Source organism: Gigantopelta aegis, chromosome 9 (genome assembly GCF_016097555.1).
Source record: "Gigantopelta aegis isolate Gae_Host chromosome 9, Gae_host_genome, whole genome shotgun sequence".
Taxonomy (NCBI): Eukaryota; Metazoa; Mollusca; class Gastropoda; order Neomphalida; family Peltospiridae; genus Gigantopelta; species Gigantopelta aegis.
In genome coordinates this window covers 42,862,623-42,875,477 of record NC_054707.1, presented here as the reverse complement: position 1 = coordinate 42,875,477, position 12,855 = coordinate 42,862,623, and the positions used below count along the sequence as shown (strand labels likewise).

Below are 12,855 nucleotides of genomic sequence, written 5' to 3'. Positions count from 1 at the left end.
GACCGAACTTAAATATAAAATGTTTGCTTTTTCTTTGTTTTAAAACCATTTAATTTTTAGTCATAATATAGTTAGATGGAATGTACATTAGCTATAATCCTTCCCACTATGGCATTTGTACTACAAGTTATTTATTTCTAAGCAGATTATTTCATTGCACACAAAAATAGTTTTTTGTTGTTATTTCCAAAACACTTTTACTTTTCTTCTTACATCAAATCAAACTGAAATTGTTTACAAAAATCATTGTTCGTGGAGGCTGGGATGGACTATAGAAATGTATACCCAGTTGTCGTATTGTGAGTTAAACCTTGTCATAATGCGTGAATGGCCGTTTTGTTACACTCAAACAAATCAAACTTATATGGATTTGACTGGAATTTTGTACGAGTTAAATGGTAAAGTTTGTGGTACTAGTATTAAAAACTGTTTAACTGTAAGTGGTAAGTTTTATTATGTTAACTTTACCCCAATTTATTTTGGTAAAACAATATTGAAAATATGACAAGTCATCGCTATGCTATTTCATATAAACAGGAAATAGTCTATGCATAAACAACAACAGTTTACCGTGAAATTTAAGTTGTATACTCACTTTTCAAAAACACTTGATTGTTTTCAGTGTAGACAATGAATGAATGAATGAATGAATGAATGAATGAATGAATGAATGTTTAACGACACCCCAGCACAAAAAATACATCGGCTATTGGGTGTCAAACTATGGTAATGCAAACAAATAAAGTGATGATCAACATCAATATAAAAATTCAAGATTTAAATAAAAACACAGTGTAAAGAACTGTGCAAAAATACAAATATCACAGATAGATACTGACTTTTACTAAAAACTTCAATTGTATCCCGATGAAAACAAGGGGATTTGTGCTGTATTGGCCATTCTCAAAGAGAATGTTACACCCCTGCACCACGGCAGTGTAGACAATACCAAATGTCTGGCATTATTTTAGTTTTTCTGACAAATCAGTTAGAAAAAACTTAAGTCTGGTAGGCAGGAGGCTAAAACGTTAAGTCAAAAATGGGCCAAACTAAAGTCTTAAGTAGGTTGATAAATATGACTTAAGTTTTTTTGTGGAACTTAAGTCAAAATCGTAAAAACTTAAGTAATTTTAGCTGACTTAAGTTGTTTTTTTTGTTGATAAATACAGGCCCTGATAAGACATTTATGAATTGTATTTCAAGTGAATATGATAAGAGTTATCATGTACATACAAGTACACCTGGTGGAGGTTTATAATCATCGGAGGTAACATCTTGGGGAAATTTTCTCAGGGATGCATACATGACCACACTGACACACGTGGTCCGACTGATTTCAGGTCAGAGGTCAGGCCGTTAATGTCACACAGAATATAGTTCCACCTGCCAGGACCTGTTCTGTAATCTGTGTTGGTTAAAGTTCATTAATATGAACCGTCAGCAGTATAGTGATGTGGAATCAATATGACCTTGTATACATTGTAACTTTCCCCAGAGCTCTGACAAATACTAAACTTCTGAATTTGTCCATTTCATTTGTCTGGGGAAGAAGTCTTTTTTTGGTAATTTCTGACATTATAGTTTTAGAGAGGAAACCCGCTACATTTTTCCATTAGTAGCAAGGGATCTTTTATATGCACCATAACACAGACAGGGTAGCACATACCACAGTCTTTGGTATACCAGTTGTGGTGCACTGACTAGAGCAAAACACAGCCCAATGGGCCCATCGACGGGGATCGATCCTAAACCGACTGCGCATCAGGCGAGTGCTTTTCATAATTTGCATGAAATAGTTTTTATTTTGTTTAACAACACCACTAGAGCACAATGATTTATTAATCATCGGCTACTGAATGTCAAACATTTGGTAATTTTGACATACAATGTATGGTCTTGAAGAGGAATCCTGTCACATTTTTCCATTAGTAGAAGGGATCTTTTATATGCACCATCCCACAGACAGGGTAGCACATACCATGGCCTTTGATATACCAGTCGTGGTGCACTGGCTGGAATGAGAAATAGCCCAATGGGCCCACCAACGGAGATCAATCCCAAACCAACCGTGCATCAAGCAAACATTTTACCACTGGGCTATGTCCCGCCCCATTGCCTGAAATGGCAACCAAAAAAACAAGTATCCTAAAAAAAAACCTGCTAAAGCAACACACATATGGATAAATTCTATTTTTGACAGTTATGGCCTTTGATTAAATTCTCACGACTATCAAAAAGTTGACATGGCCACACATATACATGTATCTGTCAAAAACTTATAAATCCCCTTAAAACTCAAAAGTTATGTAACATTGTACAAAACATATACATGTGTTAATTTATTTATTTTTTATTAAAAAAAAATTGTTTCTCAACCTGCTGCACAGTCAGTCCAAAAAGTTATATTTGTAGGACAGATCAACAGATGGATGGACAGACAGACAGAAAGATGGAGACAAAACCAATAGTCTCCTCCAGTCGGACCAGTAGGGAACTAAAAACAAAAACCCTAATCAAACTGGTATTATTAGAATGACACTGACCAGAAGTACGACAGAGTTCCATCATCATAAATAGGCGAATCCTTGTGTTTGCGTTTCTCTTCCTCCCAGTTATGAGCTGTGCAGTTGTGGAGGCGGTAAACTGTGTCATCTGTGGTTTGCCTTGCAGTCGCCATCTTGAAGGTATCTTATCTTCCTTACTTTCACCAAACTGTCAACTCCAGTATTTTGTTTTGCTTACAGGACTGGTGAATGTTTAACTATGCAACCTCGGTAGGATATAATATGGGTTCGTTTCCAGCGCAGCACCAGTGATTTCAGAACAGAAATGGCTGCAATAATAAAAGAAAGTATAAAAATAACAAATTTCAAGCTGGACAAAAAATAACTGTCAAAGTATAGTAGAGCAATTGCATACATATGGATGTATATGTAGTTCTGCCTTTAGCCTCCCTGTACTGCATATCAATAGCTACATATATATTTCATTTTCAGTGCAATCAAAGTATGATATATTTTGCATATCACATACTTTACGAATTTGATAACTTTGCAAATTAGATGTAAATTAATCGGGGTCACGGCACTATGTTTATTGACATTTAAGCAAACATACTTGGGAGACACTCCATAATTGACATATGCATTCATAGTCATCAAATAAAAACATTTCAATAGCAATTTTACATTGAAGCTGTCCCACGTTCAGACAACAAAAAACGTTAGGCCATAGTTTATTTTGATGTAAGGACATCCAAAATGACGTCATTTCCATTCAAAAAGAAAACGTGCCACATATATTTACGTCATTTGAATATCTAGTAATGGCGGACTGGAATTAAAGTTGCGTGTACAGTTTACAAAAACACGTATTAAGCTTGAGATTATATGATTAAGAGATTATTACCCTCGTGTATTTCAGTATCGTCAATATCATATAATATATTAGGAATAAAAATAATGTATTCCTAATATATGATATTGACAATACCGAAAAACACTCTGGTAATAACCTCTATATATATATATATATATATATATATATATATATATATATATATATATCTATCTATCTATCTATCTATCTATATATATATATATATATATATCTATATATATATATCTATATCTATATATCTATATATCTATATCTATATCTATATATATAGATATCTATCTATCTATATCTATATATATATATATATATATATATATATATATATATATAGATATATATATATATATATATATATATATATATATATATATATAGATATATATATAGATATATAGATATATATAGATATAGATATAGACAGACAGACACACACACACATACATACATAATAATATATATTCTCAATTCAGGTGCAATTGCTTACACATATCTTGGCTGTTCAAGCATTTGACTTCATCCCTGTATTAATCAGATACAGTTTGATTGTACATGAACTTTGTTCACAATTTTTGGGGGATAAAGTTTTTTGGTAAAAATGTAATACGAAAAATAAAACCTCATACGGTTTAAAATGTAAATACATTATTCACTACAAGTTTTTTTTACGTCATTATATCATCAATTCCGTTATAATGCAAACCGGCTGCACATGTATAGCATTACAGTCTTCCAACAGGCAGATTCATTATAAATTCAGTTCTTAATATTATTATTCGCATATACATGTACTGCAGATTTCAGAAATACATGTATAGTAGGCTTTTCAAAATGACACTTCCAATTGTCTTTTTTTATTAACTTTTTGCAATTATGCACATGTATGAATTATATTTTTTCAACATGATTTTGTATTTTGGAACATACATGCACATAAATGTCCTTTATATTCATTAAAGTTTACAAGCATCCAATGGTCCAGCTGTTGCAATACAAGTTTGTTTATTTCTCGATTAATGTAAAAATGTCATCAAGTAATGCCTCATACGTTGATGTCATTTTACAATGATACTATATTATTGAGCATTATTATTTTAGAACCAAAACAAATGAATTCAAAACTACATGTAAATATGATTTTGTATGTGTTTTTATAAATAAGTACATGTATTTATATGCATGCTTCAAATTTAAATAAAAGTATTCTTTAATTTTTTTATGTTCATCTGGATATGAATGAAAAAAAAGAGCACTGCAAACGTTTGTGTGAATGCATGGCTTTGCAGTGGGCAGATGCCCTTCCACAAAAAAAAAAAAAAAAAAAAAAAAAATATATATATATACACTTCTTGTTCAGTTGGAGAAAACCCTATACTGTGCCACAATTATTTTTACCACAACCCCATCCTTTTTCTTATTTTATACTAAATATGACCAAAAACTAAAATGTACACTGTAATTAATTGTAAACATGTAGTAAATTCAACTTACCCGTTTATTACATAAATTTACTGTTTACATATAATCTCAAATGTTAAAGTAGACTAATCATGTAAAACGTAAGTCGTGGTCTCTCACTGACAAAATGATTAACTTACCTGTAATATATGTACAGGTGTTAAGTTTTAATCTTTAAGTGAGCAACCACTTGTCAAGTACATTACGTGTACCAGCCTGCTTTCAAACCACATCACCACACATTGGCTAAGACATATCTGTGTACTTCTTAATCTGATAATAGTAAAGTTGTAGTCCCATTGTGACTACTTGCTTCTTTTCTATAGCTGTAGATTCATAATGTAGCTATATATACATGACATATGCTTGATAAACCTGTTTTAGTGACAGTCTAGTACTTTAATAATCAATAACAGATCTTACAGATAATATAAGAACTTTCTGCCAGACACTATCTCTGTCATGGACAGAACTCTTCGGCCAAGTCAAAGGTTGTGTCCACAACAGGCATGCTTGAACAGTTATTTGATGGAAGCATGCAAAAAATTACCCCCCCACACACACCCAGACACTAAAAACCTTCTGCAAGACTGGATTGGGGAGGTGGGAGAAATACTGATGCCAGATGAAAGATGACATTAGGAGGGTACAAGAAGAAGTTTGTTTTGTTTAACGACACCACTAGAGCACATTGATTTAATAATCATCGGCTGTTGGATGTCAAACATTTGGTAATTTGACATATAGTCATAGAGGAAACCTGCTAAATTTTTCCATTAGTAGCAAAGGATCTTTTATATGCACCATCCCACAGACAGGATAACAAAGCAATTTGGGTATGGTGCCATGCCCGTTTTACCCTCTGGCAGAAACCTTGGAGCCTCTAGTGGTGTCGTTTATTTACTCAGAAGTATAGCTTCAGTTTAATCACTTTCATCATCTACAGTCTGCTGTGTCAGTACCTCTATATGGTCAATGGGTTAGAGCACTGGTTTTTATCAAAATCCTGATGCCTCACAGTTGCATGCATGAAGCAGAATATACATGACCATTTGCTTGGTATCTGCAATCTTCTAAACAACTACATGTATTCATTTGCACAGGAATAAACAGTAATAGTTAAGTAGTTAGGGGCTGCAACTCACTAGTTATGCATGATGATTTACAGTTTCAAGGGGTTTTTTTCATCTAACATGTCATGAATTACAATACCATCAATTGGTAAGGATATCGAAAAATATGCAGGCTGCCAGCTGAAAACTATTTTGTAAGGGGTAGTTTTTAACCAGTCAAGTTTTCCCCCAGCATTTTCACAATGAAGACGAGCTGTTCAAAGGAACAGTCCTTTTTGTCACACAGTCCCAACAAAATACCATACTCAATCAGCACTAATTGCTGTTTTGTTCACAAAGCTTTTAAGTTATCATTATGTAGAAGCATTCTGTACCATTAAACAAAATGCAGATTTATTTTTCCCATGTCCAAAAAGAAAGAGTTCTTTGTACTTGTAGCACATCTTGTCGGGCAATAATCACTGGATGGAGCAGTGTCTCTCTGGAAAAGTGTCAATGGACCATGTAACTCATGAACAGCCCTGGTAAACTAAACCACACTGGCATGCTTACCAGTATGACCTGTTGGAGAGACTGTCCTGAGTTTGCTGTCATTGTTTCCAACTAATAGTTAAATACAGCCTTTTCACAACTTGTTAAATATATTTTCTTGTATGCTACATGTAGTTTAGAACATCAGTGTTTGTGTATATATAACACAGTGTGTTTCTGGTCATCCTAATGTTTGTAGTTGTCCAAACTGGATTTCACCTCCCAATAGTCTTGTACATACAGAAAAAACAAGATCTTTTAGGAAGTAAAATGAAGTTTGAGCTACTATTAACATTAGGACAACTGAAAATACATTGCATATGCAGACACTGATATTCTAAACCGGAAAATGTTTTTGATAGTTCTTATAACAAACGGGACAGGACTTAGCCCAGTGGTAAAGTGTTCGTTTGATGCACTTGATCTAGGATCGAACCCCGTCGGTGGACTCATTGGGCTATTTCTTGTTCCAGCCAGTGCTCCACAACTGGTATACTATCCTGTCTGTGGGTTGGTGCATATAAAAGATCCCTTGCTGCTAATCGAAAAAGAGTAGCCCATGAAGTGGCGTTTCCTCTCTCAATATCTGTGTGGTCCTTAACCACATGCCTGACGCCATATAACCGTAAATAAAATGTGTTTCGTGTGCGTTGTTAAATAAAACATTTCCTTCCTTCTTTTAAGAAACCAATTGTGCTGGCAAGTATCTCTGCATGATGGTGGATGAGAAGTACAAGGATGTTTAGTGTCAGGACTCTACATCAATATGTTGTCAGCACACATCCAAAAAACTTCAGTTCTTATATTGGCCTCCTCTTGATTAGATTACATTTGTGGAATGCCAAGAACACATATTAGTTATCTGAGCAGTTTACTTCCACAACCACTCAGTCTGATAAACACTCAGTCTGATAAACAATGTCTTGTTCCAAGAGAATCCTTTTTTCCCCCCGACATGTAAAGGTAATTAAAGAATATTTTTACTGTTGCAAACAAGACAGTAAAGATCATGAAGAACATAACAATGAACAGTGTAATTATTATGTACCTTCTCACTGTCGGTGGTGAAAAAAGGTTCCACCAACAAGATTCGTGGCATATGCAAATGAACCTGTTCCATTAAGTATGTTTGCAAAAAATGGAAAGACAATATCATCAAAAACTCGGTGGTTACCACATTTGGAAGGACTTAATTAGTGGACTGGAAAAGGTGACATCTATCACAGTGTGATACAGTGTTATCTGACAGACATGCCTGTATGTATTTAAATGATGAATAATCCTTCACAAATTGTCACAAGGTTTTTTAACCGTATAAAATGTAGTGCTCAGTAACCCAACAGGTTCAATAAATACTGTACATGTGGTGTCTAACAGAATCAAGGGACACTTTCAAGTTAATCTCCAACTATGCGGATGTGTTGTGAGAATGAGCTTATTTCTCCCCCCCCCCCCCCCACCCTGGGGGCTGTGCTGCGTGTATTTGGGCCTTTGACCAAGTACCGCATAGAGCACAATGGAGACAACGTGACAGTGACCTTGTGTTACGGCGCTGCTAAGCAACGGAGTATACCGAATGGAAGAAGGAGGAGGCGACCTAACCTGGCGGCTCAACCGCCAGGGGCGGTCCCTCCTGTTCCGAAGAGGAAGACGAAAACGACAGGGGCGGTGCAGGGTGATCCAATTCCAGCGGCTAAACAACCGGAGGCGGTTCATTCTGCGCGGCCGCCCCCATATACTTGACCGAAGCACTCGCCAGGAGCGGACCTGGGGGGACCAAAGCTGTCAGCTCCACTGACAGTGGCGATCCCTCCTGTAGACCCACCAGCTGAAATGGACATGGGACATGTGGTCATCACTGAACCCCCAGCCAGTCCATCAGCACCTTCGCCAGTTGTTGTTGTTACAGCAGTCCAAGAGGAGGAAGGTGTCATCGGTTTCCAAACCGGAGTCACCCGACTTAACCAACTGGACTTTACTTTGCGACCAGCTACCATCCAAATACCGGGATATGGTCATCAGCGACTGCACCGACACCACGCGCCTGAAGGGAATATGGTCCACTACTCAATGGCGCAAACTCCCGGACGGACAAGGGAAATACCAAATTCAAAGAGCAAAGAATTCCGACAAACTTTATGTGACTGCACAGCAGGACGGACTGTACAGGCAGGGGCTCCTGAGTCCTATAATGCCCAACTCAACCGTTCACAGAATTTTGAAGATCATACTAGTACTACGGGGCATTTATCCAGGAGCCATCGACAGGAACATCAAGCTGTTGACTGAAGTACTCCCCAACTTCAAGCCTGAACAGTCCATCACCTCGCCATGAGTCCTGCTACGCCAACCTTAACTAGGACAGGTAACCTCCTTTTTGGGGGACTTAGTTGGACTTTTAAATTTTGCGGCCGTGGTTCAAAACTCTTATGTTTATTTTTTTATAAATAGTCCGACGCACTTCAATTTGGCGCCCCGCTCAATTGCTCAAATCACTTTTAAACCCTTTCGGCTGAGCAGTCAAAACTACTTTTTGGTTTAATTTTAGAGTCCAGACATGTTTGGATGCAGTTATTCTTTGTAGACTTAGGTTTTCTTAGGTGTCTACTAGTCGGTCCGCGCTCTCGCTGGACTTCACTAAATGGCTTTCTTCCAAATTCTGTCCACCTCAAACATTGCAATATGTTGTGAGATAACCTAAAATTGGATTTCTAATGAATCAGTCACCAACAGCTCCTCAACTTCTTAACAATTTGAATAATTGTTCAGCAGATTGTATAAGAAGATGGTCTGAAGGCATGTACTATTATTTGCATTTGTAACAGATAAAAATGAACCTCCACTGAGGGGATTCGAACCACGGACTCTCAGTACGATAGTCCAGCGCTCTACCAGCTGAGCTAATAGGGAAATTCCCACTAGCTACTGCCAGTAGGAGCACTTTATACCAACACTACTATACATTTATGGACAAATGAACTTTTTGATGAAACCAGTGCTCTAACCCACTGACCATAGCAAACTGTCAGGAACACCTCTGGTAGTCGCCAAATTCACCAACTGCAAATTTGAAAAACAATTGGCGAATTTTATTTTAATTTGGCAAAATAATTTCATGAAATAATGGATATTTTGTAAGAAAATAACTGGCTTTTTGCAATGTTTTAAGTTTGATAGATAATTTGGTGAATGTCCAGTGTTCGAGATTAACGGTATCCCAATATCCCGGAGATACCAGAATTTATTTTGGATACCATACTTCAAGAACCCAGTATCCCGCTGGGATACCAAATGTTGTGTTTTTTAATCCTGAGTGTTTATTTTTCATTGAAACAATGAAAGTCGTCATTTACTGATGAAGTTAAGTAACATTATTTATGAGCACATACCCAGACCAATTCTACGCTGTAACAATATCTTCCCCAACTCATACCCAGTCTAATGGTACACTGGAGCAATAGCGGCATAGCTAAAGACTGGGATCCGCTAAGTCGCTATTATTTTTGTTGGGATGTTTCCTTCCAGTCTAAGTGTTCCTTAATTAGGCCTAGTAATTCCAAAGTCAATAAAAACACTAAAAAGGCAAGTACCCATTATAAAATGTTTTCAACCAATACAGCCTATTTTATTTATTAAAATTAAAATTTGCTTGCTATATTTAAATGTCAAAAGTGGGATACGGAATTCTCAGGTGGGATACGAGATTTTGAAATGTTAGTATCCAACTGGGATACTGGCCAAAAATGTTTAATCTCAAATACTGATGTCCTGCTGACCCAAAGCTAGCCCTGACTGTAGATAGTGACAGTGATTAAACTGAAGCCATGTTTCTCATTGAATAGGTGTAGTTTTCACAACAAGAGTTGGCTACAAATTTCTAAGCCCGCACTAATTTGCCACAATGTCAACATTGGTTTCCTGGAACCCGACCCCAAGACGAACATTTAGATGCATCTCAACCTATGTTGAACTCTGGGTTGGACTATCTCAAAAATTGGTGGTCTCTGTTGCTCCACTAACTCATTTCAGAGTCCCCCTCAGTTGTCTAAAGTATGTACTATTAAAATGTTCACTTAGGAATAGCAGCCTAATGTAATAAATATAATTAATGATTACATGATGAAGTATTGAGTAACAGCTTTTTGTTTGATGTGCAAGACCATTCTGTTCATATTACTATAAAATATGCATGCAAATGGTTAAAATTACATATATACTTGTATGCCTTACCAGTGTATGTGTAGTAACATTTCTGTAAATTACCTGAACATCACCTACATGTAGTTTTGACCTTGTGGCTTATACATCAAGTAAATATGGAAAAAAAATTGATACAAAACACTGAAATTAATGTTCTATGCATACTGAAAAAGAGCACTTGACACTTTTTTGTATCTCCTAAGTTCCATAACTCTGTGAAAATGGGTAATATGTCATGGAAGCAAACTTGATCTGTAACAGTACATGATAAAGCTATGCACCACACTTCAGTTCAATATCTTGAGGCATTGTGAACAAAAATATCCAGAAAACTATATGTGGGACAGACAGAGAAAAAACCTATATTCCCTGTGGTTGGACTGTAAAGGACTAATAAATTGTCTGCATTGGCTGTTGCATATTGTGAAACATAAATTATACAACTTAGCAAAATAAATTTTAAGACTTACTTTTCATTTACGGAATAGTTAAATACGTGTACATGTACATATACACTGAACAGCTGATGGGGAACTTGTTGCCACACACTGTACCACTTAGGTACAGCAAAAAAAAAATTGTTTTTTTAAACCATGCAATGAGATTAACAATAACATTCCCAGATTCAACTATAAAAAGGATCTACATACATGTGTAATTTTAAATAACCTTTCTGAAAGGTATATACAGAAACATAAGCGATTAAAGATGGGTGTTCAGGGGGTGTCAACTGATGTGTTTTTCTTCTGCTAAAATGAAAGAATTATAATTTGTATTTTCTGGCATTACTGCAATTAATGTGGCCGAGAATCGACAACACTTGACAGGTCACTGCAAATGGCGTGACATGCATGTTGATGTACACTGTGATACGAAAGTAAAAACACAAACCCATGTGCTGACAAATGAGCTTTTAAAAGACACTGAAGAAATCAGTATGTTGTGTGATTTTATTCATAGAATCAGATTAGGTACAAAATATATTACGGCGACTTTGACTTCTCACTACTGCCAATAACTTGGTGACTCAAGCCGACTTTTGGCAAAAAACAATACTATTTCGCTTGCTACATTAGGGCTAGTCAAATATTCCCACTCTAATACAACAATCCTATATTTGACGTTAAATACCTTCATATATATAATTTTCTACCTTCCTTATAACACATTTTTACACAATAATCACTAATAAACACACTACATATTTGTCAGGTTTCTTCCTGTAGAGTGTGATTAATATGTGAAATTTTTATTATCAAGAAACTCGAAAATGTGCAGAATTTATATAGATTGGTATCAAGCATTGATAACTGCACAAATGTCTGTCTAGCTCTCTTACCATTGGAGTACTTGGGCTAGATTAGGGCCTGCACTTTTAGTGAAAACTGGTGGATGTATAAATTTCTGTGCAGGGAACATTTTGTTTGTGATTTGCTACACAAATTTCAGAGATTGCTACACAATTTTAAAATATTAAACAGTAGTTGCTCATCTTTTTTCAGTTGACTATAACTATCTCTAATCAAGATTCTGAAAAACTAAATGTTCCCTTCTCAGCTTCTGTGTTGTCGGATATTTAGAAAACTTAATTTTAACCAATGGTTGGAAATTGAGTTTTTAACACTCAGTAAGTTCTCGTTCTATCTTCACATATAAAAAGGGTACAGGGTAGTTCAGTAGAGGGCACTCGACGTAACAGTAATCATGACTCTTTCAATTTTAAAATTAAATTATCTTTGCCTTGATCAGTGATCACCTGATCACTGGTGCGAAACGTAATTTTACAATAATTCAAATTAAGCATTTTACCGTCGCCGGGCAGTTATCTCAAAGCTACTTTACTGCTTACCACAGTCCAGTTGCCATACAGTGCAGTAGGTGCTGTAATTTACAACAGTAATTATTACTACATGTATGAATTCAACAACCCAACTGCAATTTATAACATTTAACAGGTCAAAACACATCGCCGACCACGAGTTATCTTCCCATGATAAAGTTCATTTCCGGATAAGACTAGAGTTCAGGTAGCACTATACCAATTAATTTCCGGCTGGGTCGAAGTTCGAGGTGCAGCGAACTTTTGATAGAGAAGTTAACACCACAAGTTGTAAAAAAAAAATTAGTTTCATCTGGGCTAAAAATGTATGCAATTTTATTTGATGTAGTACCACCATGTCAAGTAGCCTTGTGCTTG

The 12,855-nt window shown here is 35.9% G+C and overlaps 1 protein-coding gene across 1 annotated transcript in view; it reads right to left on the bottom strand.

Moving 5' to 3' along the window:
• LOC121381286 (phosphatidylserine synthase 2-like) overlaps positions 1–12,630 on the bottom strand; it is a 50,910-nt gene extending 38,280 nt beyond the window's left edge. Inside the window, exons 1-2 of the mRNA XM_041510534.1 lie at positions 12,508–12,630; positions 2,544–2,833 (exon numbers count right to left, since the gene is read on the bottom strand). Coding sequence (XP_041366468.1) covers positions 2,544–2,677 — 134 coding nt within the window. The 5' untranslated portion in view covers positions 2,678–2,833; positions 12,508–12,630. The remainder of the gene's footprint in view (positions 1–2,543; positions 2,834–12,507) is intronic.
• Between the last annotated feature and the right edge of the window lie 225 nt (positions 12,631–12,855).